The sequence below is a fragment of the Talpa occidentalis genome, unplaced genomic scaffold, assembly GCF_014898055.3.
Source record: "Talpa occidentalis isolate TD23 unplaced genomic scaffold, MPIMG_talOcc4v2.1 talOcc4.9, whole genome shotgun sequence".
Lineage (NCBI taxonomy): Eukaryota > Metazoa > Chordata > Mammalia > Eulipotyphla > Talpidae > Talpa > Talpa occidentalis.
This window is the reverse complement of record NW_023605305.1, coordinates 3,354,924-3,381,798: the sequence shown is the minus strand read 5'-3', so window position 1 is coordinate 3,381,798 and position 26,875 is coordinate 3,354,924. Positions and strand designations below refer to the sequence as shown.

Here is a 26,875-nt window from a genome sequence, read left to right as displayed (position 1 = left end):
CTGCCTTCAGTGGCTACCACGGTGCTCCCAAAGTTTTGGGGAGTCTGAGCAGGAAGCTTCCCACAAACATCTGCAGACTAGAATCCACGAGGACAAAAGAACGGCCATTTGTGGTGTGGTCTTTTTAAGTAGGAGGCAAAACAACATTTTGGGGTGTGCCGTTTGGAAACAGGGCCAGGAGGAGCCTCTCTTTTGCCTTTGAAGCCACAGCATTGTTAAATTCTCACAGCATCCTGGCACATCATCTGTTGTCCATCCACATACAGAAAAGGGCTGGTCACCTTTCACAGGCTTGGCCTCTCAACTGGATTCTCATTTGTCCCAGATTATAAACACAGGAAGTCCACCATTTATTCTGTTTATCTGACAGAAGCCGGGTCTGTTACCCTCTACAGCACTTTTATTATCATAACAGTCACTGATAAGAAACACCGGAACTTGGAATCTGAACAATCACGTTTCCTCTATGTGATGGTTAACAGAGAAAGGAAATTAAAACAGAAAAAAAGGATCCCCCTTAGGGGTTAATTTAGGAAACCTAATAATTAAGTTTTTTAAAGAGTTATTTATTTGTACAAGAACTGGGGTACAGCCAGAGGCGCAGGAGGGTGAGAGGACTCACCAGAGACAGAGCAGGCAGCAGAACAGGCAGACTGACCAAAAGCACTGCTGAGGGGAGCAGCGGGGCGACAGGAGAGGTCTGCTGCGCCATGTGGGTAGCTCCCAGGCCGGCTGAGAATCGAATCCACACTGCAGAGGCTGCGGACAGCCTCACAGTACTGCGTTCAACCCGCTGCGCCACCGGGGAGGCCCCAATAATTAAGTTTAATAAAAATTAATGCCAATTTCTATGGTCAAAATAAATGAGTATGTTTTGGGGATGTGCAAGTTGGAAACAGTTTTCTAGATGCTTAAAAACAGGCTTAGGTTACTTCTGAATCAAATTTTGATTTTCTTCTCTAGTGGAAGATACCACTCTGATGGAAACTTCTGATATGAGGGGCATGTGGCCCCTCAAGGCGTCTCCTCCTCTGCAGAGCAGTCTTTCCATTTGTGGGTGCATGGAGGCCACAGCCCAAGTGAGTGATGTGTGGTCTGTGTGGTGGGGTCAGAGAGTGATCTTGGCCATGTTTTTACAAAAGGACTTGATAATCTTCACAGGAAAAAAGGAATCACTAACAGCTGTTTTTTTTGAACCTCACATTACCAGTGCCACACCGAGCCATCAAGGCTAACGACAAAGTAACGTGCCCTCTGTGGTGAGCTAGACAGTTGAACTTCGGCGCCAAGGAGAGTGAAGTAGTTAGAGTTTGGGGTTCTTGTAAGTCACCTAAAAATGAATGCTGCTTTTATTTCAAGATTGATTTGGAGAGCTGCAATTTACACTAAATCAGTGAGGTTGTCCAAACATGTTTACAATTTGAAGAGGCTGATTCTGACAACCCACAGTGAATGAGCTCTTTCCAGGGGTCCTGCCCACCAGGACCCAAAGATGAAGGAGGCCCCTCCACCTGTGACTTTGAGTCAAGGGACTGACAGGTACTACGTGGTAAGAGACATGCTGTTACTGAGGACCTACTGTGTGCCAGGAATAGATCTTAAAGTAGTCCGGTGAGCCCTGCCCTCCTGCAGCTCCTGGGCCGGTGGGGGCATTCGGGAGCCCAGAGCCTGGGGGCAGGCTCATGCTGGAAGGGGTGGAAAAGGCTTCCGGGGATGATGAGGACAAAAGGGCTGAGTAAAAAATACTTAGTCAGGTTGTGTCTGTTCCAGAAGGAGCAAAGGCCCCAGGCAAGTGGGAAGGAGGGTGGGGGCTGGCTATGGAAAGGGAATGATGGAAGCAGGGAAACTGGAGTCAGAGCATTGTTAGTAAAAGGGCGTCCCAAATACTGCCCCGGGCATGTCTATACCGGGGAATAGTCATTGTTCACCTGAAATTCTGATTTGACCATGGGCATGCCGAGATTTTATTGGCTAGATCTGGCAAGCCTAGTTCACAGGGCAGAGAGATTTAGGCTCTCATGTAACTGGGGAGATCTGAGCCAGGTGGGGTGCTGGACGGGGATGGGGGGGTCTAGAGCGCAGGGCAGGAGGAGGGAGGCTCTCATTTTACCAGGAGGACGGGCCGGATGATGCAGATGTTGGTAGGACCGTGGCCTCAGAGGGGCGGTGGAAGAAAAGATGGAGGCTGGAGGGGAAGGACGGGCTTTATTGGAGAGCGGGCGCAACTGCAAGTTTGCTCACTCCAGACAAGCCCCACGCCTCGCAGGCGCCTGTGTCCTCACTCAGGATGGGCTGGGGTTCCTGCCAGGGCCAAGAGGCCAGAGAGCTGACCCCCGGAGTTGGGGTTTTCCAGGAGGGAGTGACAGAAGGTCAGGGGACAAGGAAGTAGGAGACAGTGACAAGTGAGTAATCAAAGGAGCCCAAGTTCAGAGTTTACACAGGAACTACACACACACTCGAGAGCTGCTTTCACTCTCTGCAGACAGGCTTAGAGGACACTCAACAGACACAGCAATGTCGGGCACCACAAAACAGCCTCTCAGTAGACAGGAATTTCAAGGAGGAAACAGATATTTCCCAGGGAAGACATCAGCTGAAATGTGCCCCCCACATCCCTCCCTGCCCCAGCACTACGGGACGGGAAGACGAGGGAGTCTGTTACAGAAAATGGCCTTGCCGGTGCCAAAGAAGGGGCAAGCCAGGCTGCTGCGTGCTCTGCGCCTGGGAGAGTTCCTCTAGCCAGATGCCCTCATCTCCACTTGACCTGACATGTGTCATGATTATCCCTTCTCTGCTGTCTGCCCACACACTCTGCTCTAACCCCTGGAACGAATGAATTCAAGAAGGCCCACGGGCCTCCCTGGCGGCGCAAGGGGTTAAGCACCGCACTATGAAGCAATTCGCGGCCTCTGCAGCACGAGTTCCATCCCAGGCCGGCCAGGGAGCAACCCACATGGCGCAGCAGACCTCTCCTGTCTCACCCGCTGCTCCCCTCAGCAGTGTACTTCAGTCCGTCTGCCTGTTCTGCTCCCCACTTGTGAATCCTCTCACCACCCTGCATCTCTGGCCTGTACCCCGGTTCTTGTATGCATACATAAATAAATCTTAAAAAAAAGAAGGCCCACAGGCGGCCATCCACTAAAGGCCTATGGAGCAAAAAAAAAAAACCATTCCCCAACACGGCTCTTCTCTTATGCTAAGATTCCAACGAAGTTCTCTTGTGCCAGCTGCCTGGGGAAGACAGGCAGGGTGCGCTGGTTACCCCGTTCCTTGAAGCCTTGACACTGACAGCAGTTCTTTCTCTGATCAAGGTCACTGATCAAGGTCAGCCAGGGCGAGGGACTCTGAAGCACCCCGTGTAAGCATCCTTTCCCACTCTGGGGCAACTGGGGGCAGAGTTAAGATGTTTTCTTCCATTTGGGAAATGAACTGTTACCTTCTCATTTCTCCTGGAGTCCGTTCACAGGACCCAGTCCCGGCTGGGGTTTCAGTTGTTGTTCTCGGTGTTATTTTAAAAAGGCCTTTAAAAAGCCATTAAGGGTACACAACATGACCTGATACACGTCAATCAGACAGTTTAAGGCCATGCAGTGTTTGGGTTAAGTTCAAGGGCACTGGGGCTCCTCTGAGGTTTGATTCCTGCCCCCACCTCTTTGTGGCCAAGTTCACGTAAACTTCAAAGCCTGGGTTTCCTCTCCTGTAAGATGGCACAGAGCTGTTGGGAAGATGATAGAAACACGGCATCTGGCCTGGTGCCCCCCACACACCAAGTGCCCCAGAAGTGACAGAATCTTATAACAATCTGACCAAACTAGCAGAATAACACGCTTAGCCATGCCCAGGGCACCAGCACTCACTTCTCTTACGTGATTCAACATTTCTGATGATGCAAATGCTTGTAATTCAGTGTAAACACAAGCACCCCTCCCACATTGAGGCGTTCCCAAAAATTGATGTTGGCTGATCCTGTCCCAAGGGGCCCCAAGAAATCAGTTCCAGCCCAGCTGCCCCCCTGGGGGTGCTGGCTCCCCCCACCCCCGCATCCCAGCCCCTAGCGCCTCGGCCCTCTGACAGCCGTAGGTGTGTTCCGATTCCTCCTCGCTCCTGCAAAAGCAGCCAAGCTGAAATCAGCACGGGCGTCCCTCTCACGTCAGACAGTAAACTTTACAAATGATTTCTGTGCGTGCGGTGGACAGTGGGACTTTGTCCCCTTGATTTAAAAGACACATTCCTGCAAGTCTCATGTCATGTTAGCAAAGACGTCCTTCCCCTGAAGTCAACTTGCACCGTGTGAGGACACTGGGCTGGTTCTTTTTAAATCAAATGCATGACTGACCATTGAATGGCAACACTGCATTGGTTTCTGGAGCTCAGCCTCCCACCTCAATATGGACGTGCACCCCATGCACCCAAAGTTCCAGGGGCTTCCCTGGAACACACCTTTCTACCCTGCTCCCAGGCCCGCACCCCCTTGGTAACCACTGCTCTGCAGAGTCGAAGAATTATTTGTTGTTGTGTCAGTTCGTTTGCTTTGATTATACTCGACAGAGTGAAATCCTCCATCCTGCAGCTCACTCTTGCACTCACTTCCCTCCGCACGGTCACCCCAGGTTTCATCCATGAGGTCCCCAAAGACAAGTCATCTTCTGTAGCAGCTGAGTCGTATTCCCGCCAGCGGAGGGGCCTCCTTCTTCATCCGGCGTCTGTCCACGGCCCTTCAGGTCGCTGCCCGCCTTGGCAGCTGTGACCACCGCAGCCCTGGACTCGGGGCGCCGGCATCTTTCCAATGAGCATTTTCACATCCTTCGGGTAAATGTCTGGGAAAGGAACGGCGCCCGCGCCTCCCCCAGGGCTCATCAGCGGCTCCACCCAAGGTAAGGGGATCAGAAGTGTTTTGAAAATTCGCCCTGGACCTTCCACCTGCTGCCGCGTTCACTGGGTTGGTGCTGGGGTCACGCTGGGTGAGCAGCTCAGGGAGACCATGTGCCCAAGCTCGTCTGACCTGGTCTGGCCTCCAGGGCTGCAGCTGCTTCCCGCACAGTAGCCGCTGTGATGAGCTGCAGCCGGCGCAGGGGCACAGGCCAGGGCTCAGCGGCATCTGGGCGGCTGCCAGGAACCTCTTGCTCACTAGCCCAATAAAAACGGTGGGAAATGCAAGGTCCTGTCCTTCGGTCTGTCCCCTGCTCTGACCTGGGAACCCTGCCTGTTTCAACTACACCCCCAACATTTAGGCTGGAAGCATTCTGCCCCTAGCGACCCCTCCCTCCCTTTCTCTCGCCCTCCTTCCTTCCCTTTCCTCCCCTTCTCCCTCTCTTCCCGCTCCCGCGTCACGAAGCATGAGACTTGAACGTGCACAGCACCCCCCACGCGGCACAGGGACTCACTCCTACAACACTTGGGGCCTTTTAGATCAAAGCGGAAATCACAGAAAATCTCTACCATGAGAGGGCGCGAGGTACCAGTGTGCACAGGCCCCGGCTTGGGGTCAGGGGAGAGAGCTGGAGGCCCGGAAAGGGACCTGCCCTCACGGACAGGAAACGGATGACAGAGGTTGGGGGACTTCTCCAAGGTCATGGAGTCAGCGGTCAGTCTGCTCTCCCCAAAGGTCAACATACCCCCAAATTGAAGACAATGAAATAGGAGGGAGGGACATCCCTTCCCCAGCCACTAGCAGCCTGAGGATTACATCTCCCGCTCACAGAAGACAGAGAACATGCCTGTGGACAGGGCAGGAGGTTAGTACCGGAAGCAGCAACGCTGACCACCAGGCCTTCTGTATGATGTGGCATTAATGGAAAGTATTTTCAGGGTCTATAACCAAAATGGTGAAGTCATCAGCCTCCCATAGAGCCCCCTCACATACCCCGAGCCCCAAAGAATGACCCCCTCCCTAGAGACCCAGCTAGCGGAACCCCTCACCGTGGCTCTCCAGGGTGTATGAGAACCAAGGAGGGGGTGTATCTTCAGAGGTGGGAGATATGTCCAGGGGGTGTTTGAGACGGGGGTGTATGTAGCAGGGGCGATCTGTCAGGGGCATCTGAGGGGGGGGCGTCTAGCAGGGGGCTTAGTCTGGGAGGTGTGTATAGCAGGAGTGTTGTTGGCTGATGGCTTGTGGGTGCCTCCCAGGAAGTCTCCCCTCAGACAGATTTCTTGTGGCCATTTGCTCCTGGTCACCTTGGTCTTCTCATTTTCTTAACACTATCTTTCTTTGGCCAGGTAGACTTGATTCATTTGATTCATGTTTTTTTTTTTTTTTTTTTTAAATATATGGTTGGTGTCCTAAGAAATATTCGCACACTCTATGGTGAAGGAGTTTGTTTTGTTTTCTTCTAGAAATTCTGTAGCTTTGATTTTTCTGTTCAGGTCAATGTGGGGTTTTGAGAAAAGAACTGCCAGGATCCGCTGTGTTAAAAGCGTGGCTCTACCTTGTTGAGATGAGACAGGGGTCACAGCGGACTTGAGGACACGTGCAAGGAGGCCACTGGGCCAGGGGGGAAGCCGGAGGGCAGTGAGATTCTGGAAATCTTTATAGGCGAGGTTTTCAGGCTGGTGCTGCTCCCCACCTTGATAAACAATATCCAACTTTAAGGCATGGTCTTTCCCTGAAGCCTTGTTTACACGAGGCCACATGAACGCTCAGCCTGAGTGCTGCATCCCCCGCAGTAGCCAATGTGACGAGCTTAGGAATGTACAGGCTGGGGGGAAATTAGTAAAAATCCACTATGGGCCAAAGAAACTTTTGGCAGCAGAGTCACCAGATCTGATTAACCTCTTATTTACCAGCTCAATAAAACAATGGGAACAGCCACATGCTGTCCTTGACTCTGTTCCATCTCCCGCCTGAGCCCTTCCTGCGTCAGCACTTTTAGACATCTTTTTAGATAATGAAGAAAAACCCCTTTCAGGCATTGGTTTTATAATTTCCAGTGTCTAGAGTTTCTGCTGCGCAGCGTTCTGCTAACTGTCAAGGCTGCCATCTGCGTAATCAACGGCCTTCTGGAATCACGGAACTGGTGTCCTCTTAACAGTCAAAACCAGGCATTGTTGTGATTGAATTTGTGCTATTTAACAAGGAATATCGAAAAGCACAAGAAGAAATCACAAAAAGCACTCAGACATGACTGTCATCTTCAACATTTACACATCACTGCGATTTTTAAAGCTTAGATGAGACGAGGGTAGCATCACTCTCCAATTCTAGTCAGGCAGGGCCTCGGGGTTTTTGCCTGAACTTTCCCCTCATATTTGTTTATCTGTAAATGATCCCGCATGACAGAAACACACGTGGCCACATTTTATCAATTTTCATTAATTATACTTCTGGAAAGCTGTGAATGGGGTCAGCTGACTTGACCATGGCTTGATCATTGTCTTCATATCAAGGTCGTAGTCAAGTATTTGTGTCCCCCCGGCCGGAGAGTATTGTAGGACACCCCACCCCACCCCAGCCTTCAACCTCAACAAGGCAGCACTGAGAGCAGCCCTGCAAGTCCAGTCACACACACCTCTCTACACACCTCACACACAAACCCCCCACATGTCATACCCTCTCCACATACCTCACACACACACTCCACATGCCTCATATCTTCTCCACACGCCTCACACGGGCTGCATACACCTCACACACCCTCTCCTCATACCTCACACACACACCCACACACGTCAAACCCTCTTCACACACCTCACATGGGCTGCATACACCTCACACACCCTCTCCTCATACCTCACATACACCCCCACACACGTCAAACCCTCTTCACACACCTCACACTCCCACACACACATTTTCCATACACTGTCCACACACCTCACACTCCCACACACACACTTTCCACACACTGTCCACACACCTCACACATTCCCCACACACCTCCATGTACTTTCCATATACCTGGACTGGTCAGAAACCCACCCCTTAATTTTCCTCTCACCCTACTTTTGCCACCCAAATATCTAAAAGCAAAAGGCCAGAGGCAGCAGGGAATGCAGAGATGAGGAAGAATCAGACTTTTTGGAGCAAAACAAAAACCAGTTTCTAATGGATGCTGTGGCTCAGCACCCCCCCCCCACCCCCCCGGGCCCCATCCATTGCAGGCTGTTGGCGCCTGGCAAGACCCTGCGGGCAGCCACACCCAGTGCTCGCTCCAGCCATGGTGTCCCATGCTGCCTGCTTGCAAGTGGGGACACAGCAATGCTGCTAAAATATCCCTAGTGAAAAACCACAGTCCTGGCCCCACATGGTGCTTGTGTTATAGGTTGTCTGATGCCAAAGCTCCCAGATTCACTCTCCATGTGCTCGCTGAGGTAAACTCGGCTGTGGAATATACAGGGGTGCCATCTAAAATAAACAAATGGGGCCTCTCTGGTGGCCTGGGGGTGAAGTCTCAGCGCTGTCACTGCTATAGCCTGAGTTCGATCCCTGGCCAGGGAGCTGACCCACAGGGCGAAGCAGACCTCTCCTGTCTCCCCGCTGCTCCCCTCAGCAGTGTATTTCAGTGGATCTGCCAGTTCTGCTCCCCACTCTGTCTCTTGTGAGTCCTCTCACCCCCCGCATCTCTGGCCTGTACCCCAGCTCTTGTATGAATAAATAAATAAATCTTTAGAAATAATATAAAAAATATATAAATATAATAGATAATTCCTGCTCCACGAGAGAGGTATACCTAACTAGATTATAAACTCTTCCCTCTCATAATCCTGGAATTAAAAAGAATTCTTCCAAAAACACCATGTTTTGAACCAGTGTCACCTCGATTAAAACAATTCTGAAAACACTGCAAGGACTGACACGCCAGGTAATGTCCCCCCAGCTGACCCCAGAGCAACTCAGGCTGAACCAGAGAACCTCAGGCGGCACAAGGGCCCTGCTCTCATGGGTCCTGCCTCCTCAAGTGCTGGTTCAGCCTGAGGGAGCAGAACCCAGACATGATGGGGGCCTCCACAGGCGCCCTGGGCATTGTGCATTCAGGGGTCAGCACTGCTAACCCTGATTGTCCAACTGTTTATTTAATCAAAGAACTGCAAGAAAAACTTGGGGCCCCAGGACATGTGTCTGGCACAACAGGGAGGGCACCCCCTGCACAGGCACCCCATGGTGTCTCAAGAGAGGAGTCACACATGCTCTAGGATTCCCGGGTTCACACTAAACAACCGCCCACATGGGTGTTCCTTTTCCAGGCAGGTCCCCGTGAGCACAGACAGAGTCCTCTCCAGCCAGCGTGAGCAGCGTTGTCGTGCGTCGTCTTAGTTATGAGATTGGTTTTCTCACACAATTAGCCCCATGAGTGAGGCGGCAAGGAGCCCATTTCTTCTAGGAGGCCCAGGACCAGCTCTGCTGAGAGGCCAAGGCCTGAGCATGGAGGTGAGGGCGACCCGGGACCCACCCTCCGCCCAGCGGGGCACCCACCGCTACACATAAGCACATGATAAAACAACGTCCCTTGATGACAACATCTGACCTGGGGAGTCTATCCAGCACAGCTGCTCCTCCCTGTCTCACCTGGACAGAGCTTGGATGACAAAGGAACAAAGACAATCTCTCCTTTTCAGCACACAGAAGCAGAGGGGTGATGTATAAGAAGGTATCAAAAGAGAGCCTCCCTGGAGTCTCAGCGCTATCAAACTAGAGCCACCCACTGTGGCCTGAGTTCGATCCCCAGCCAGGGAGCTGCCCACATGGCACAGCAGACCTCTCCTGTCTCCCTGCTGCTCCCCTCAACAGTGTACTTCAGTAGATCTGCCTGTTCTGCTCCCTAATGTGTCACTGGTGAGTCCTCTCACCCCCTCACCTCTGGCCTGTACCCCAGTTCATATATGTTTAAATTAAAAAAAAAAAAGGTATCAAGGAGAAACTCCAGCCTAGCTTTTCAGAAATCTACGAGTCAACCTTACATGGCTAAGAAGCCCAGGGGTTGGGGGCTTGGGCTCTGCGGGAGAAGGGGGCAGGCTGTTCTGGGTCCACTTCACCAGATTCTGCTACAAGGTTGGAGGAAATCACACGTGTGAGGAGGCACGCCGCAGCCTAGGCACATCAAAGGCAATATTGCCAAAACTAAGATTTAACAAAATAGACCCCGATACGTGGTATTTGATGGCACAAGAATCATTTAAAAACTTTTACATTCTACTTAAAGGGAACTTTAAAATTCAGAAAAGATAAAAAGAAATAAAAATGAAAATACCTGACCTTGTCCATAATCCCAAATATAACCAAAATTTATATTTTATCTCTTACTCTTCCAATTTCATAGTGTTTTGTTTGATATGTATTTTACAACACAATTATAATCATATGGAATAAATCTGGAGGCTGCTTTTCACAACGGACAGATCAATTTCCCATGATAAGGCATTTTTACTGAACAATGTAATATGTCAAACCAATATTTCAGTTATTTAATGATGGACATTGAAGCTACTCAAAGACTGCAATTACGATTAAATAATATTGTAAATATGGCTTTTCTTGAAAAATCTTTTTTAAAAAATCTATCTAGGCTTTTTTTTTAGGATATCCTCACATTAAGTCAAAGAGGCAGAAATCTTTTAAGGTTCTCGACGCATAGCCCCAACTGTTTTCCAAAAGCACTGCAAAAAAAAGAGCTTTCTCAAAGCTGGTCTCATCTGACTGGGGGGGAGGGGAGTTCACCAGACAAAGGAATGTCATTTGGTAAAAACAATATTTCCTAGAAAACATGAAAAATGACTTACGTTTGCGCTTTATGATGACGGAAGAAGCCTTCTGGCCCCAGGGTTTGCAGAGCTGGGGGTCACAGAGCTGGGGTTTGCAGAGTGGCCAGCCAACCTGGGGGACCTCGGCTGAGAGCCGTACTGCCTGGCTTGTCAAGGGAGGGCAGCCATGAGCTTCAAGACACAGAGACAGGACGGCACTCGTTAAACAGATACGGCTATAAATGTCTTTGAACAAATGTCTGAACAGACGTTTATCTGTAAATGTTTTTGAACTTCAAAATAGGAACAGGCTTTTTAGCAGTTACAGTACAGCTCGCCCAGATAGTCCAATGAGCAGGGCTTATGAGAAACGCCAATAAGAGTGGAGATTATTTATATTTATATATATATATATATCACACCATTGTCCACTTTTTAAAAAGATTCCATTTATTTATGCATACAAGAGCAGGGGTGTAGGCCAGAGGTGGGGGGAGGGGCCGAGGTGAGGGGATTCCCCAGAGACCGTGTGGGTAGCTCCCTGGCCCGGGATCGAACCTGTGCTAAAGTGGCTGCCAACAGCCTCACAGTGCTGAGACCCAATACCCTGAGCCACCAGGGAGGCCCCATTGTTCACTTTTGTACGGTATTTACTTGAGTGCTTTCTCCTCTCAGGTGTGTTCCCCGAGAAACTGCCAGCACCATCCACCCCTGCACCATCGCTCTAGTCCCCTGCGCTCTTCTCCCCCCTTTTGAGTCCTCTCCCCTCCTTGCAGAACGTCTCTGACTTATAGCTGCCTGCTAATTTATTTATTATTGTTGTTATTTCCCCCGATCCCTTACTTGGTTCCCCTATATTCCTCCTCTAAGTGAAACTATCCGGTATTTCTCTTTTTCCTTTTGGCTTATTTCCCCGGCACAGGCCCGTCGGCTCCGGCCTGCTGCGGGGCGGCCAGCAGAGGGCGCCCCGAGCCGCCGCAGACGCCGGGGCCGGCACCGCCGGGGTCAGGGCCTGAACCACCCGCCCCTCAGGGCCTCTGGGGCAGACGACTCTGTAACGGGTCCCAGGGATTCTGAGGATGCAGGCGGAGAGCGCAAAGCTCAGGGCCAGGCGTCGGAAGGCCGGGAGCTGGAGGCGGGCTGGGAGAGGCGGACACCGCCCTGCGTCCTGGTGAACGGGTCACGCGTCACAGCCGTTCCGCGGCCGCCTGTGGTGAACGGCCCGGCCGAGGCCGCCGGGTTTCACGGCTGCATTTCCCCCCAATTTCCAGAGAAAGCCACACACTTTTAAGAAGTGAGTCTTGAGGGCCTCCCCGGCGGCGCAGGGGTTAACGACAGCGCTGTCAGGCTACGGCCAGGGAGCTACCCACACGGCGCGGCAGGCCTCGCCTGGCTCCCGCTGCTCCCTCAGCAGTGTGTTCCGTGGATCCGCCCGTTCCGCCCCCCACTCTCTCTGGGGAGTCCTCACCCCCGCACCTCCGGCCTGCACCCCAGCTCTCGTGTGCCTAGATCAATAGATGCCTTTTTGTAAAAGGTGAGTCTTTAGAACGCGCTTATCGTGAACTCTCCTCTCCTGCAACAACCCGGCAAACTCTCCTCCCGACACCGGCCCGGGCCGCGAGGCCGCCGCGGGGGCGCAGACCCGCCCGTCAGGCGCGGCCCCGGCTGGGCCGTGGCCGCGGGGCCTGCTCTGCCCGGGCTCCTGAGGGGAGCGCGCGTCGCCACTGCTCGGGCGACCGCGGCGGCTCTTCGGGGGCCGCAGGGCGCTCGCGGGCTGCGGGGCGTCCGGGCCGGGCTCGGCGTCTCTGTCTTTCTGTCAGCAAGGGCTCGGCGAGGCCGGCGCAGGCCGCACTTCCTCGCGGCCCCGCCAGCCCCCACGTCCCTCGGAACCCCGAGCCCCGACACGCCCCGAGCTCGCGAACGAGCCACCGAACCGGACCCTCCGGGCCGGCCCGGACGCGGGGGGGGGCCCCGGCTGCCGCAGGCGCGCGCCCGGCCCCTGGGCCTGCCGGGAGGGCGGGTCCCGCCGCGCCCCGCGCCCGCCCTGCGCTCGGCTGCCCCGGTTTTGGGGGCGCTCCCCGCGAGCGGCCGCGGGATGCCTTCCTCTGGGGCAGCCGCGCCCCGGCCCCGCCCCGGCCCGGCGCGTCCCCCGGGGCGGCCGGGCGGGACGAAGGTGACCCGCGCCGAGCTGGATAGCCCGACGCCGCCAGGGGGAGGCCCCGGCCCGTCGGGGTTCACCGACGCCCAGCGCCGCTCTCCGAGGTCGGCGCGCGCCCCCGAAGCGCGCCCCGGGCCAGGGGCGACCCGAGCACCACGCTCCGGGGTCTGGCTGCGGGCGCGAGGGGAGAACGGCGAGGGGGGGCGGGCTCCGCGGCCTTCCAGCCCCGCCGAGCCCTCACCGCGGCCCGGCGCGCGACGACCCTCCGGGTGAGGCGGCCCCGCCCCGCGCGGTGAGGCCCCGCCCCCGGCCCGCGGCCCTTGGGGGATCCGGCTCCGCCCCGGCGTCAAGACCCACCCCCGCGCGGTCGCCCCGCCTCGGTGTTTGCGGGCGCCCCTGGCCCGGGGCGGGGCCCGACCGCGGTTGCCCGGCTTACTTCACGGGGCCGAGGGTGGGGGCGCTGAGGCCCCCAGAGCACCTAGGTAACCCCGGGTTCGGGCGAAGAACGGGCTTGGCCCTCCGGGCGGCTGGCACGGGGGTGGGGTGCCCGGACCCCCGGAGCCCGCGGGACAGAGATAGGGCGTCGGGACTGCCCGTCGCGAGGGCGCGGGCCGACAGGCTGACCCGGGAGGCCCGTGAGGAGGGCGAGGGGCGCAGGCCTGGCGGGGGGGGGGGGGTGGGGGTGGGGTGTGGGGTGGCGAGCGGGGGCCTCAGCTACCGGTGCCTGAGTTGGGGAGCCTTGGGGAGCGGCTGCTACCGGATCAGGACCCCCAGTGCAGCCGGAAGAGGAGGGTCCATTGTTTCCATGTTCTTACCCTTGTTCACCCCCTACCCACACCCCCCATTCTAGGTGAGGGGCGGCATAACAGCCCTGGAAAAATAATTTTTAGAAACAATTTTGACCGTGAAATTAAACATTTTCCTGGTCTCCCTGAAGTTATGATCCCTTTGGCAGCTGGAGGGAGGCAAGTTTATGTAAAAGACCGTTTCAGAGAAGGAAGGCGCAGGAGCCCTTCTAAATGCCTGTCGGAGGAGTTTAGAGTGTGGCCACACCCATCCAGCAATGACAAGGCTCCATCTCTTGGGCGTTCCAGTGCCTGGTACCTCAGAAATCGCCAATATTTGCTGAATGAATGAAAGGAATTGTACATAAAGGGGGGTGAAGCGTGGCCATTGTTCAAGTGTGTGGTGGATAAACCAGCTGTTTCTCCAAGGGATACTCTAGGTTGAACCCCAGGCTCCCCGAAGCTGCTCTGCCCTGTCCTTCATGCCACGGATCTCTACCAGGTGCACGCCTAAGCGGGGACCATGGGGTCTCGGGGCTAGAACACTGGCTAAAAGTCCCCGCTTCTCAGGGTGTCTGTTCTTTACTAAAACACACATGAAGAGCTCCATAAAGTACAGCATGCAGATGTGCTGTGAGGAAATCAAGCTCCTGGGAAACGGGACAACAGGGGTGGAGGCTGACATTCGGGAGTCAGAGTCAGGTGGGGCTGACAGGCGGGTGAAATGCTGCCACTGAGCGCTGTGAACAGTCTGGGGGCCCCCTCTGTGGCCAGCGGGCAGGACAGCAAAGCCAGCTGCCGGGACGCAGTCTGAACAGGCTCTGTCCATGCAGGAGGCTGGCTCGTGTGGGGAAGCCAGCCCCGCAGCCTCCACTGATGACCAGGAGCAGATAACATGGTGTGAACAGAGGGCCTGGGCTTTGCACTCTTTAAAGTCCAGAAAATGATTAAACGCCAGCCTTACAGCTTTGATGTCAACTACTTGCTCTGTGCTTCTTGGTAGCAAGGTCTGTGAGCTGCATCGAAACTTGATTGTGGGTGCGGTTCTCAGAGTAAAATCTGCCCGACTTCCCAGGACTGAATCCTCACTTTGATTATCTAATAAACTGTCTGTTGTTGAGACTTTCAGTCAACAGGGCAAATAGAAAAGTATCAAAGGCCAAAATCTGGGGCACGCAGAGACTCAAGAGGTCAAGCAGAGAGCCAAGCAAAGAATAAAGAGAAGGCGGGCTAAGGGGGAATGGAAGGGGGTGCGTCCCAGAAGCCCGGAGGATCCCGTCTTAGGAGGAGGGAGCTAGTTGGCACCTGCATCAAATGCTGGCGAGCCTAGTGAGGGCAGAGAACTTTCTACTGGGCTTCACCAAGATGGTATCTGGGCGGTATGGACGAGAGGAAGTGCAAGGCGAGGCGGTGACTAGAGGAAGCTGGAGGAATTTTGCTGTGAAGGGAGATAAGGATTTGTTTGCTGAAGGAGGAGCAAGGGGTCACTGTGAAGGCTTGATGGGCCAATCCACTGAGACATGAATGAGGCAGGAGGGGGAGTTGCTTTTCGAACTGGCTGAAAAGCCGCCCAGTTGTAAGGATGCTCACTCTGATGCACGGAGCAACCTCGTCAATTTTAAAGCAAAGACTCCCCACTCAAAACCACTGACAGTGATCACGCTTTGGAAACATTTCCTTAGCGACGCACATGTAGAGTTCTCATGCAGCAGTCACAGCTCCCTGGAAAATACCATGAGAAGGGGGGTTGCTCCATCCTGTGACTGAAATTGCAGGCAGGAAGGCAAGTGATGGCAAACCCTCCATTTCTCCTTCAGGTGATAGGTGGGGTGTTCCCCACCCGAGGCTAGACGGGGTCATGTGACTTGCTTTGGGCAGTGACATGTGGGCACAGCCGCAGCTCTGCCTCCGGGTGGAAGCTGTAAAAGCAGGGCCGTGAGACCCGCAAGCGCAGTGGCCCGAGTGGACAGGGTGGATGACGGTGCCGTTGTCTGGGCAGACGTGAGGGACATGAGGCAAGGGACTGCTTTTTCTGTTTGGTGCATGTTGAGTTTGAGAGGCCTCAGTCCAGCAGGCCAGGAATCCTGCATAGACGAACGAATGGCATTATGGGAACGAATATAATTGCCCAGGGAGAGCATGGAGAGGATGGCGCAGGACACAGCCCGGAGTCCTGACAGTGAAGGGAGGGGCAGGGAATACACCATTAAAAGCTTGATCGTGGCCCCAAAGTCCACAGATCGCACTCCGCAGAGGCCTGGCCCCTGAGCACAGACAGGCACAGCGCTCCGGCTTTCCCGGGACAGTATCCCGCAGACAAGGTGCGCCACCTCCTCGCCCCCAGCAGGGCTTTATAGGAAACGGGCATTTCATGGCAAACTAAGTCCACTCCTTCCAGAACGGTGTCACACTGCAGATGTAGGGTGAGGGTGGCGTCTATCTAGGGGAAGATGCAGGATCAGAACAAGCGCCGTGTGTGCACAGGCGCCCCTCCCCCAGGAAACCACCCTCCCCAGCCCTGCAGGCAGCGCTCCAAGCCAAGGACAGGCAGCTCCGCACCACTCTGCAGGCCGCACAGCCCAGACACACTAAAGCCAAATCCTGGACGTCCTGACCATTGACAGAAAGCCAGTTCCCCACTCACATCCTACACTGGAAAGCACTTTTCCCGGGGGGTGGGGCATGGGGCAACTGGAGACTAGGGGAGCAGAGCACTTGGGACGCTGAGAAGGGAAATGAGAAAGTGGTGTCTGGGGCTTACACGGGGCAGCAGGGAACGCCATCTTTAGGCTCGGCCCGCACGGCTAACCCTCCACAAGCCACACAGGGACAAGAATTGTTTCTCAACACTTTATTCAGTTCATTGCAGCGGGCAAGTTCCCAGCTAAACGCACAGACACAAGCGAGGTACTCCTGGGTTAATGCAGGAGCTGGCGGGGACGTGGCACTGAGCACGAGGTGAGGCGAGCCCGGAGGCGAGCCCCGATGAAGACCCAGCCGAGGGGTACGCCGCCCACAGCTACCTTCTACTCCCACACACAGCAGAGGGGCCAGCTACACCGCTCAGGGATGTTGGGGAACGGAGTAAAGAACTGGAGTCTGTCCTGGTGCACCTCATCTGTTGCTGCCTGTGAGTCGCAGGCCAGCGTGAGAACAAGTTAGGATAGCCCAGTGACAGCGGGCCAGACTAGTAAAACCTGTCATTGCCTCAGTGCCTCTTTGCCTGTTTTCATTCCCTCCTGAATTTCCATCTTCAGGCTACACACACTGGTGCTGGGAGCCTCAGGCGCCCAAGACGAGTCTTGGGGGGGGGGGGCAGCATTTCTCCCCACTGCAGTGTCCTGTGCAGCAGCTGACACTGTAGAACACGCCTCTACGGCTGACCTGATGTCGTCCCGCCCGGGCCAACGCCTAACCGCAAGCATAATTTTGAAGACAGGTTTAGAAAGTGGAATATGGATGAGAATAGGAAATAAACTCCAAAAAGTTGTAGTCTCTGAGGACTGGGCCAGACGCAGGCCAGTTCACAGACAGTCTCCCTAGAAGGTACAAAACTGTTGCTCAGTTACTAGGAACACACCGGCATCCAGAGCTGAGGCGCTGAGAACTGCTGGGTAAACACTGTGCTTAGGTGTGGGACTGTCAAGAGTCCAGTGGAACCTTCTCTCACTCCCGGGAGAGAGGCTGCGTCGGGACAGCCCTGCACCACCCCAGCATGTCAGAGCCATGGCAGCCTATTGGCACGTACAAGGCTCACACACAATGCCACAATTTTAATTCCAAAGGGCACCTTGAGTGGCATCTGTCACTTTTCTGAATTTATCTGTGAGGAACATACTTTGGGGCATTTTAATGGCATTTAAGTTTTTGGCAAAAGAGTAACTTTGGTCATAGCCACAGATTTATAAAAATGTTTTAAAGGGATTATTATTTCTGATTCAAATAATATTTTTAGCAACATGTAGTGATACACAACAAGAAAGTAAACATTTCATATCTAACGTCAGAGCAAAACCTCTTGACCAGCATCTTCTAAACTCAGAGGAGTCAGTAGTGCTTATTACAACAGCAGGCGGTTCTCGCACACAGGATCAGAAAAATACCAAAGAAGGCACAGCCTGTTATTGTCAGAGGTTTGTGTTGGCAGTAGTGTTCTTTCTGGAAGGCACAAGTTGGAAATCTGATTACCCCAAGGTTTAAAATGCAGTTCTGAAGGTAACATCCTCGGATGAGAATAACTAACTTGGAACCAATCCCCTTAACTGGAATCAATGGCAATGAACCAGACAACATCCCTTCTAGATCACAGTGCACTGGAACAGAGGCGCCCCCACACGTGGGCTGGCTGACCACACTGGTTTGGAGTGCATAGTAAGAACAAAGGCACATTTCCTAGAAATCAAATTTTACATTAACTAACAGAAAAGAATTGTTTGAGATATAACAGTAGGTGAGCTGGATAACAGAGCAGGTTCTGAGTCCGAAGTCTTGAAGAGGGTTCTTGAAACAGCAGGCTGGAGTTTCACTGGTTCTTCATGAAGAAACACTCCACACTAACAAGCAGGGGAGAGGCAAAAATAAAAAAGAAAAGGCAGGGAAAATAGCAGTTTAGTCTCTCAGTGCAAATCCGGAATGGGCATCAAATGCTGCAGTCTAACTGTGAACAGAAGTTCCACTTGGCTGGCTCCTAACTAGAGGCTTTCTCCCTGCATTTCGTGGGGGGCTGGGGGACACTTTCGAAAGAAACGATTCAACAGGACCCCGCTGTTACAAGGCATGTCCCTGTCAAGGAGCTCTCAGAAAGGAAGACGTGATTCCTTGGAGGGTCTCATATGCTGGGAACATGGCAGCGGTCGCTCCAATGAGATGCGTAGAACAGCAGGAGCTGGATGTGCACACGCGTCCACGCGCACGTGTACACTGGTACTAGTACACACCACCCACCATGGGGCGCTTTCTACATAGTATCCAGCTTTGCCTTCGTAAAAGGTAGGTGCTGTGATTACCCCCATTTCACAACTGAGGAAAGTGCGTGTCAGAGAGGTTAACACCGCTGGAGGGTGGGCTGCAGATCACAGAGTCCGGCTTTCAGTCATCAGACTAGACTGTTTCCCATAAAAGTAAACATCTGATGAAAATACAGCCAGAGAGAACACTGAGCGCTCAGTGTAAGTGAATCGTTTTCTCTGACAGCAAAGGCTCCTGTCTATGTAAGAACATCGCATTTACTGAATGCTCCAAGCCACGCCTTGGAGCCAGCCCCCATCTCAGAAGGGCTTTCCTCCTGGCCCTCAGGTGCGCGCCCGCGGACACACGGGGAACTGCCCGCTGGGCCTGGGACTCACCGACGATGATGATGATGATGATGACGATCACGGCGATCCCGATGGCCCACATCTGCAACGATACGCACCGGCAGTCACGCCTCAGACCAGAGTAACGGGTTCAGCAAGAGCCCCGTCTCATCTGACTAGTCACCAAGGAGACCTGGAGGTCCGACCCGCGATGCTGCCCGACCCTTCAGACTAGAAACTGAATGTCTGCAGGTGGGGGCTGAAGCTTCCCGGTCTGTTCCCATGAGAGGGTCCCTTGAGAGGCCTGTCGCATGGACACATCTTCCATGCGGGACGGGGTGGGGTGCTGCACCTGTCCCGCTGCCCCTTCAACGCCAGGAGTGTTTGGGCTGGGGCTGCAGCACACCTATTTGGAAGCCACAAGAGACATCTGCGGGCCACACCCCACTCTCCCGTGGAGCCTGCTGTGACCTCTGAGCTTTTCCCTCCAAATCCAGCTTCCCTGCCAGTGTGTGTTCAGGGCTCTGGGTATTGGTAGCCTCTGTCGGTTCTCTGAGAACACACAGGGCGACTTATGTGAGGACAGTTAGAAGAGAATCACCTTGCAGTTCTTCCACCAATATTTTCTCTTCAACTTGGCCGCACTTGTTTCAAACTGGGATGCCCCCGCCTGCAGCGCGTCTGCACGGTCATCCAGCTCGGAGAGCTTCTGGTCCCTCTCCAGCACCTTGTCCACGTTGACTCTCATGATGTCCACCACCTGGACAGAGGCCACCATGCACGCCACGCACACAGGAATGGAAGACAAAAGTCCTCAACAGAATTCACAGCATGCTCCCTGCGCCCCCCTTCATTGCTTTATTACTTTGAGCCAGACTATCATTAAGAAAGGGGGGTGGGCAGGAGGGGCTCACTCTTTCATGATAAAACACTCAGCAAATGAAAAATAAAAGGAAACTTCTCTAATATTATAAGAGAGCATTTATTAAAAAACCCCACAACTAAAATCCATCCTAAGATCATTTCGTACTATCAGGAATGCGATGGGCACGCCCACTTTCACTGCTGTCACTCAGCACTGTACTGGCCATTCGTTCTGGCCAGCGCAACAAGGCAAGAAAAAGAAATAAAAGGAATCCAAATAGGAAGAGAAGTAAAATTCTCTCTCTTTGCAGGTGATTCCATATATGGAAAATCCTGGGCGGCATGCATACGTGCACAAAGACACACACACCACTTTACCAGAGTCAAAAAATTCAGTATAAGTTTCAGGATATAAGATCAACCCCATAAATCAGTGTGTCTATAAACTAGTAACAAGGAAGAAGTTAAGAAACAAATCCAGATGTAACAGCATCCAAAGGGACAAACACAAGCAGGGACGCGAGAGACGTGCAGGCTGACAGCGGCAGAGCATCGCTGGAGGACATCGCCGCCGTGATCACAGACTAGACTCAGTGTTGTGGTAACGGCATGTTCCCCAGTGATGGAAAGACGTAAGGCCTCAATATACTCTCTACAGAAATTCTGACAATCTTTTCTGTTGTCCTCAAGTTCACATGGGACTGCCAGGGGTCTCAAACAGTCAAAACAACACTGAAAAAGATGCAGAACACACACTCTCCAATTTCAAAAAATGTTACTATTTACCAAAATGTGTGATTTTGGCATCATATAGACAAAGATACCAATGGAGTAGAACCAGGAGTCCAGAAATCAACTTAAACGTCTACAGCAGGAGATGCTGGAACTGGATAGGCACATGCAAAAGAATGAAGACGGACCCCTCTGTTACCCCATCTACTAATATTAACTGAAAACAGATCATGGCCCAAGTATAAGAGCTAAAACTATAAAACTCTTAGAAGAAAACGTACATTTTAGCAACTTTGGAGTTGGTCATGGATTTGATACTATAGCCGGGAAAAATGACAGAGATAAATTGAACTTAAAAAATTAAAATCTTTGGTGCATCGAAAGATATTATCAAGGATATGAAAAAATAATCCAGAGCATGGAAGAAAATATTTCCAAATCACATCTGAAAGGGGCTTCATGTTTAGACCATACAAAGGACTCTTGCCACACAACACTGAAAAGAGAAATTACCCAATTAAAAACGGGGAAATGGACCTGCAGACCCATTTCTACAAAAACATACACAAATGGCCAACAGGCACATGAAAAAGATACTCCACATCACTAGGATGACTACATGCAAAAAAGAAAAAAGAGAGGGCCTCCCCGGTGGTGCAGCGGTTGAGCGCTGGGTTACGAAGCTGCCCGCGTCCTCTGCGGCGCCGGTTCGATCCCCGGCTGCTCCCCGGCCACCGGAGGAGGGTCCCACATGGCGCGCAGACCTCTCCTGCCGCCCACTGCTCCCCTCAGCAGTGTACTTCGGTCCTTCTGCCTGCTCTGCTCCCCGCTCTGGCTCTGGTGAACTCTCTCACTCACCCTCCCGCGCTTCTGACTGTACCCAGTGCATGTGTAAACAGAACAAACAAACAAATAAATAAAGAAATAAACATGCCTCTAAAAAAAAAAAAAAAAAAAAGAAAAAAGAGAAAGAAGAGGCAGAGTAAGGAGGAGTGGAGAAACAGGAACTCCTGGACACTGATGGTGGTGACGTGAAATGATAGTACCACTGTGGAAATCTAGCTGTTCCTCAAAAAGTTAAGCATACAATTACGATGTGACCCAGCGATTCTACTCCTAGTAAGCTACCTAAGAGAATGAAAACATATATCCACACAGAAACTTTAATGCAAATGTTTACAGCAGCATTATCCAAACCCGTCAAGAAGAGGAAACATCTCAAAAATCCTTCAGTAGATGAAAGGGTGAACACATGACGATGTGCACATTCAAGGGAATATTACTCAGCCGTACAAAGGAACAAAGTTCTGACAGACGCTACAACTGGATGAACATGGAAAACATTACGCTAAGAGAAAGCAGCCAGACACAAAAGGCCACATATTATAATGACCCCTTTTATATGATACACCCAGAACAGGAAAGTGCTGAACAGTTACCAGGGAATGGGAGAAAAGGGGGCATGGGGAGTGATTACTAAAAGTGTATATAGGATATTTCTCTGGCATGGTGAAAAACTGGCAAAACTACATGGCAGTAGCACTTCAAATACAGCAAGGACCAATGAACTGTACCCTTTAAAATGGCTCATCAGGTGTCATTTCACCTCAATTTAAAAAAAAAAAAAAGCTCTCCTTAAAATTCTTTTTGTTAAGAATTTGGTTTTGTTACTAAGTTTCATGCAGAATGGAATTAGAGTTAAGTTTTCTTAGCAGGAAAATATAAGTGTTTCAGAATTAAGTTCACAAACCAAATGATCAGATCAAAATATTACATATGATTTAACAGTAGAACCTAACATCAGTTTAACTCTGCATTTTAAGGCAGTTAAAGGCAGAAAGACCAAGGCATCTCTGTTGGACAGAGACGGCTTTTAGGAGAAAGGAAATACCAGTCTCAATTTCTCAAACAATCTTCAGTTGTAGTTCTGAACAGACAGGGCAGAACGAAAGATGCCATGAAAGTACCTTAACTCAAGAATCCCACAAATACACATCTGCTGGGCAAGAGCAGCTTGCCAGCGTCTGCCTCTGGATGTCAGTGGGTAACAATCAGGTAAAGGTCTGCAGGGGCTTGCTCAGGTGGGGTAACCAGTAAGTCGGGCTGCCGGCGAAAGCATTTTAATGGAAAAATCTGGCCAGCAGAATTGGTTCTGGCTTGCACAATCTATAGCCCGAACCCTTATTGGTTACCCTATTACTCTATTTTATAAAGTGGATCATTTTCCTTTTCCAATTCTTTTTTATTGGGGCAAAATACACATTATAAAGGGGTTCTTGGAATTTTGGGGAGGGGTGTTTGTCTTTCGGGTATGTAATCCTGTCACAGGAAAGCAAGCACAGAGCTAGGAGACTCACTTCTATTTGCACCAGGGCTTGCAGAATGATAGGGATCAAATTTTTGATACATTTGTGATACAGTCAGAATTTACACTCACACTTCCCTGATACTTTTTTCTAAACAGATCTGCAGAGTATCCATGTTGGTTTAAAATTCATGTTTCTGGGCCTCCCCGGTGGCGGTGGCGCAGCGGTTGAGCGCTGGGTTGTGAAGCTGCCCGCAGCCTCTGCAGTGCCAGTTCAATCCCCGGCTGCTTTCCGGACACCGGAAGGGGGTCCCACATGGCGCGCAGACCCCTCCTGCCGCCCGCTGCTCCCCTCAGCAGTGTACTTCAGTCCTTCTGCCTGCTCTGCTCCCCGCTCTGACTTTGGTGAATTCTCTCACCCTCCCATTCTTCTGACTGTACCCAGTGCTTGTATAAATAAATAAATAAGTAAATAAATCTTTTTAAAAAAATATATAAAATTCATGTTTCTGACATTTAAGAACAATACCTCATCTACTTGATTTTGCGTCTGCTGAAGTCTTCGATTACTGCCTGGGGCAGCGCTTGAACCTCCAGGCCCCGCTGCAGACCTGAAACATGTAAAGGCACATGCTGAGCACATTCTTACTGCAGCCACATCTGTGTAAGCATGAGGATGCCAGGGCCTCCCTGGTGGCGCAAGGGGTTATGTCTCGGTGCTATCAAGTATCACTTGTCACTGCAGCCTGAGTTCCATACCCCGCCAGGGAGCTACCCACATGGCCCAGACCTTCCTGTCTCCCTGCTGCTCCCCTCAGCAGCGAATTTCAGTAGATCTGCCTGTTCTGCTCCCCACTCTGTCTCTGGTGAATCCTCTTACCCTACACCTCTGGCCTACACGTCCCTGCTTTTGTTAAGGGGTTAAGACGCAATGAAGCTGTCCGCAGCCACTTCAGCATGAGTTCGATCCCCAGCTGGCCAGCGAGCTACCCACATGGCATGGCAGACCTCTTCTGTCTCGCCCACTGCTCCCCTCAGCAGTGTGTTTCAATCAATCCGCCTGTTCTGTTCCCCGCCTGTACATGTCTTTGGTGAACTCTCTCACCCTCCCACACCTCTGGCCTGTACCCCGGTTCTTATATGCATGAATAAATAAATCTTTTAAAAATTTACTATTTTTGTATACAAAATGCCATGCCATGTGGGTATCTCAGTGGCCTGCCGGAATCGAACCCGACCGCAGAGGCTGTGGACAGCTTCACAGTGCTGTGCTCAACCGCCCTTGCCACGAGGGAGGTCCCAAAATAAATAAATCTTAAGAAAAAAGAATGAGGGCCTCCCTGGTGGCACAGCGGTTGAGCTCCGCGCTGCGAAGCTGTCCACAGCCTCTGCAGCGCTGGTTTGATTCTCCGCTGGCCAGGAAGAACCCCACATGGCACGGCAGACCTCTCCCGCCTCTTCCACTGCTCCTCTCAGCAGTGTATTTCGTCAGTCTGCCTGTTCTGTTCCCTGCTGTCTCTGGTGAACTCTTTCACCCTCCCATGCTTCTGACCTGTACCCCAGTTCTTGTATAAAATAAATAAATCTTAAAAAAAAATGAAAATAAAATAAGTCTTTACACAAAAAAGTATGAAATTGTTATTCCAGGCATCTCAGTGTTAGGAATCAGAACTACAGCAGGAAAAGAACTCCTTCCTGTGGAACGAACAGAGGTTCTAATGCCATTTCTTCTAATTCCTCTGTAATTTCCAAGACTCATTCACATGTTAAAAGTGATGAGGGTCTAAAGTGAAGATTTTTAATGGGATCTACTTTGCATCACTGAAGTACCTGATCCTAAAGTAGATAAATTGTACTTTCCAACTTTTTATGACTTATTTCAAGGCACACATCTACTTCAACGCACCGTTACTCTGATCTTTCCATTTGTTTTTATAGTCATGAACTATCACAGAATGTATTTTTTTCCAAGAGAAATTGATCATTTACAGAAGAAGGGTCAGGAACACTCTATGCAGAGAGGTGTGTTGAGTGCAAAAGGTGACTTGAAGCAATGCTCCCTCTTGTAACAGGTACTCATCTTTGAAATTCCTCGCCAAACACTTTATTTCTCCCCAGGCAGATCTTTCTTGACCCACTCTAGCATTGATGTCCCTATTGCTTGCATTACTTGGTTGACAATGGTTTGATTTTTCAGATACACACACACACACACACACACACACACACACGAGATGTCTTCCCTTCCCTAATCACAGGCTCCTGTGTCTTAGAATTCTTTTCTGTAGCCAAGCCAACACCTAGCATGGGTCTTGCTACAACAGTCACTGATTTATTGATTCAACGGTTATTTTACATCCACCATGCATCAAAAACCAAGGAAGCAGCAGCTCCCCACCCCTGCCCTCACGGTTCGCTTCTGACAGGTAACAGTAAAGAACCATGTGCTGGTGCATTTTCTCACTTAATCCTCAGAACTCTTTGAAGTGGGTTTACTATGCTTTTAACCCTACTTTAGAGACGGGCAAAGAAAGGTTTAGAAAGTCAACACAGCCGGGTGTCGTAGAGCCCGTGGCCAGACTGGGTCCCGTGTGTTCCACGGATCTGGATCTCAGCCACTGTGACCTGGCACAGCAGCCTCGGCAGGAACACCCCAGGACGGCGTCCTGGCTCCTGGAGGGAACCAGGCGAACACCCATTCCTTTCTCCGCTGCAAGTGAGCAACCAGCAGACTGGAACGGGCACAGACGGCCCTCGCGATGCTTTATAGCATTCTCTGAACGCTGCCCCGGAACCCCCACGTTTTCAGGGGCCACTACAGGGGGACCTCGCTGAGAGGGAGACCCGGGCCCGGCCCCCTCGCCGAGAGCACGCCGACCGCTGGTGCCTCGAGGCAGGGCCGAGGTCCTTTCTCCGCCACTTCCGGAGCCCGCCCAGGGCCCGGCAGCGAGCAGACGGCCCAGGCCGGGCTGTGGGCCCCGCCTCCGGGGACCCTGGGACCGGGGGAGACAGGCGGGAAGGGGCGAGGGCGAGCCGGGGCCGCTCCCGACCTCCGGAAAGCCCCGGCCGCCCCGCCCTCGCCCTTCCGCAGCCACCCGACAGTCGCGGGGCCCCCCGGGGCGGTCGGCGGCGCCGCGGGGCGCCGCCTGGGGAGCCCGAGGCCGCCCGCGTCGCGGGGCGTCACTCACATTTTGGCGGTGGCGGCGGCGGGCGAGGGTCGGCGGAGCGGCGCGGCCGGACCAGAAGCTGAGGAGCTGGGCGGGGCGGCGGCGCGGGGGCATAACGTCACTAGGCGGGGCCGGAGGGGCGGGGCGCGCGGCCAGGGCCGGTGCCAGAGGGACGGGAGGGGAGGGGCGCGTCGTGAGGGGGCGGGGCCTGAGGGTCGACGTAGTGGAGCGCGCCGCGAGGAGTGGTGGGGGAGGACCCGGAGGGGCGGGGCGTGCCTCAAGGGGCGGGGTCTGAACGGCAGGGAGCGTTGCGAGGGGCAGGGCGGGGGGGGTAACACTGGGAGCGCCGCGAGGGGCGGGGCCTGAGGGGTCGGCGAGGCAGGGCGCGGCGCGAGGGTGGTTGCCGGGGGGACCGGAGGGGTGGGGTGCGCCTGGAGGGGCGGGGCCTGAGGGGCCTGGGGGCGGGGCTCGGCGCGGCGCGAGGGGCGGGGTGCCCGGGCGCCGGCGGCGACCAACCTCCGACGGGCGCCCGGCCCGGGAAAGGGCGCGTCACTTGTGTGAGCCCGGCACGTTCCCCGGGCCCGTGGGCCGTTTCTCTGGCCGCGACCGCACCGGAGACGGCCCGTGTGCTTCTGCGTAACTCGGCGCTGTCCCCTGGGTGCGGGACACGCGCCGCCCGCGTCCAGTTAAAATGCGACGGGACGCCCGTCTGGGAGCTGTCGCAGGCATCGCGGGGGGCGCCCTCTCCGTGCGCCCGCGGGTCACGAGGCGTGCGCCGCAGGGGCCACACCAGGCCCACCCGGGGCGCAGAGGCGGGTCGCCTGGGGGCCGAAGAGAAGTGAAAGGGGAAGCGACCTCTTTAACTCTGCAGGGAGCGTTGAAAAGGGGAACGCAGG

At 53.1% G+C, this 26,875-nt stretch overlaps 2 protein-coding genes across 2 annotated transcripts in view; both read right to left on the bottom strand.

Annotated features, from left to right (window-relative positions):
• Window positions 1-10,871, bottom strand: part of PARK7 (Parkinsonism associated deglycase) — a 54,600-nt gene extending 43,729 nt beyond the window's left edge. Inside the window, exon 1 of the mRNA XM_054690808.1 lies at window positions 10,714-10,871. The gene's annotated coding sequence lies outside the window, so the exon portion shown is untranslated. The remainder of the gene's footprint in view (window positions 1-10,713) is intronic.
• A 5,558-nt stretch (window positions 10,872-16,429) lies between these two features.
• Window positions 16,430-26,071, bottom strand: VAMP3 (vesicle associated membrane protein 3). The gene is made up of 5 exons (XM_037499851.2): window positions 26,001-26,071; window positions 23,342-23,423; window positions 19,513-19,671; window positions 18,963-19,014; window positions 16,430-18,170 (listed from the first exon to the last, which is right to left on the bottom strand). Coding segments are annotated over exons 1-5 (315 nt in total). The 5' UTR covers window positions 26,003-26,071; the 3' UTR covers window positions 16,430-18,150.
• Between the last annotated feature and the right edge of the window lie 804 nt (window positions 26,072-26,875).

Bases quoted from the DNA above. Each gene is read 5' to 3' on its own strand.
- VAMP3 (XM_037499851.2), bottom strand. The intron at 19,672-23,341 runs GTATTGTTCTTA...GCCTCTGTCCAG, and splicing joins CGCAAAATCAAGTAGATGAG to GTGGTGGACATCATGAGAGT. The intron at 18,171-18,962 runs GTGAGTCCCAGG...CCTGCTTGTTAG, and splicing joins CATCATCATCATCATCGTCG to TGTGGAGTGTTTCTTCATGA.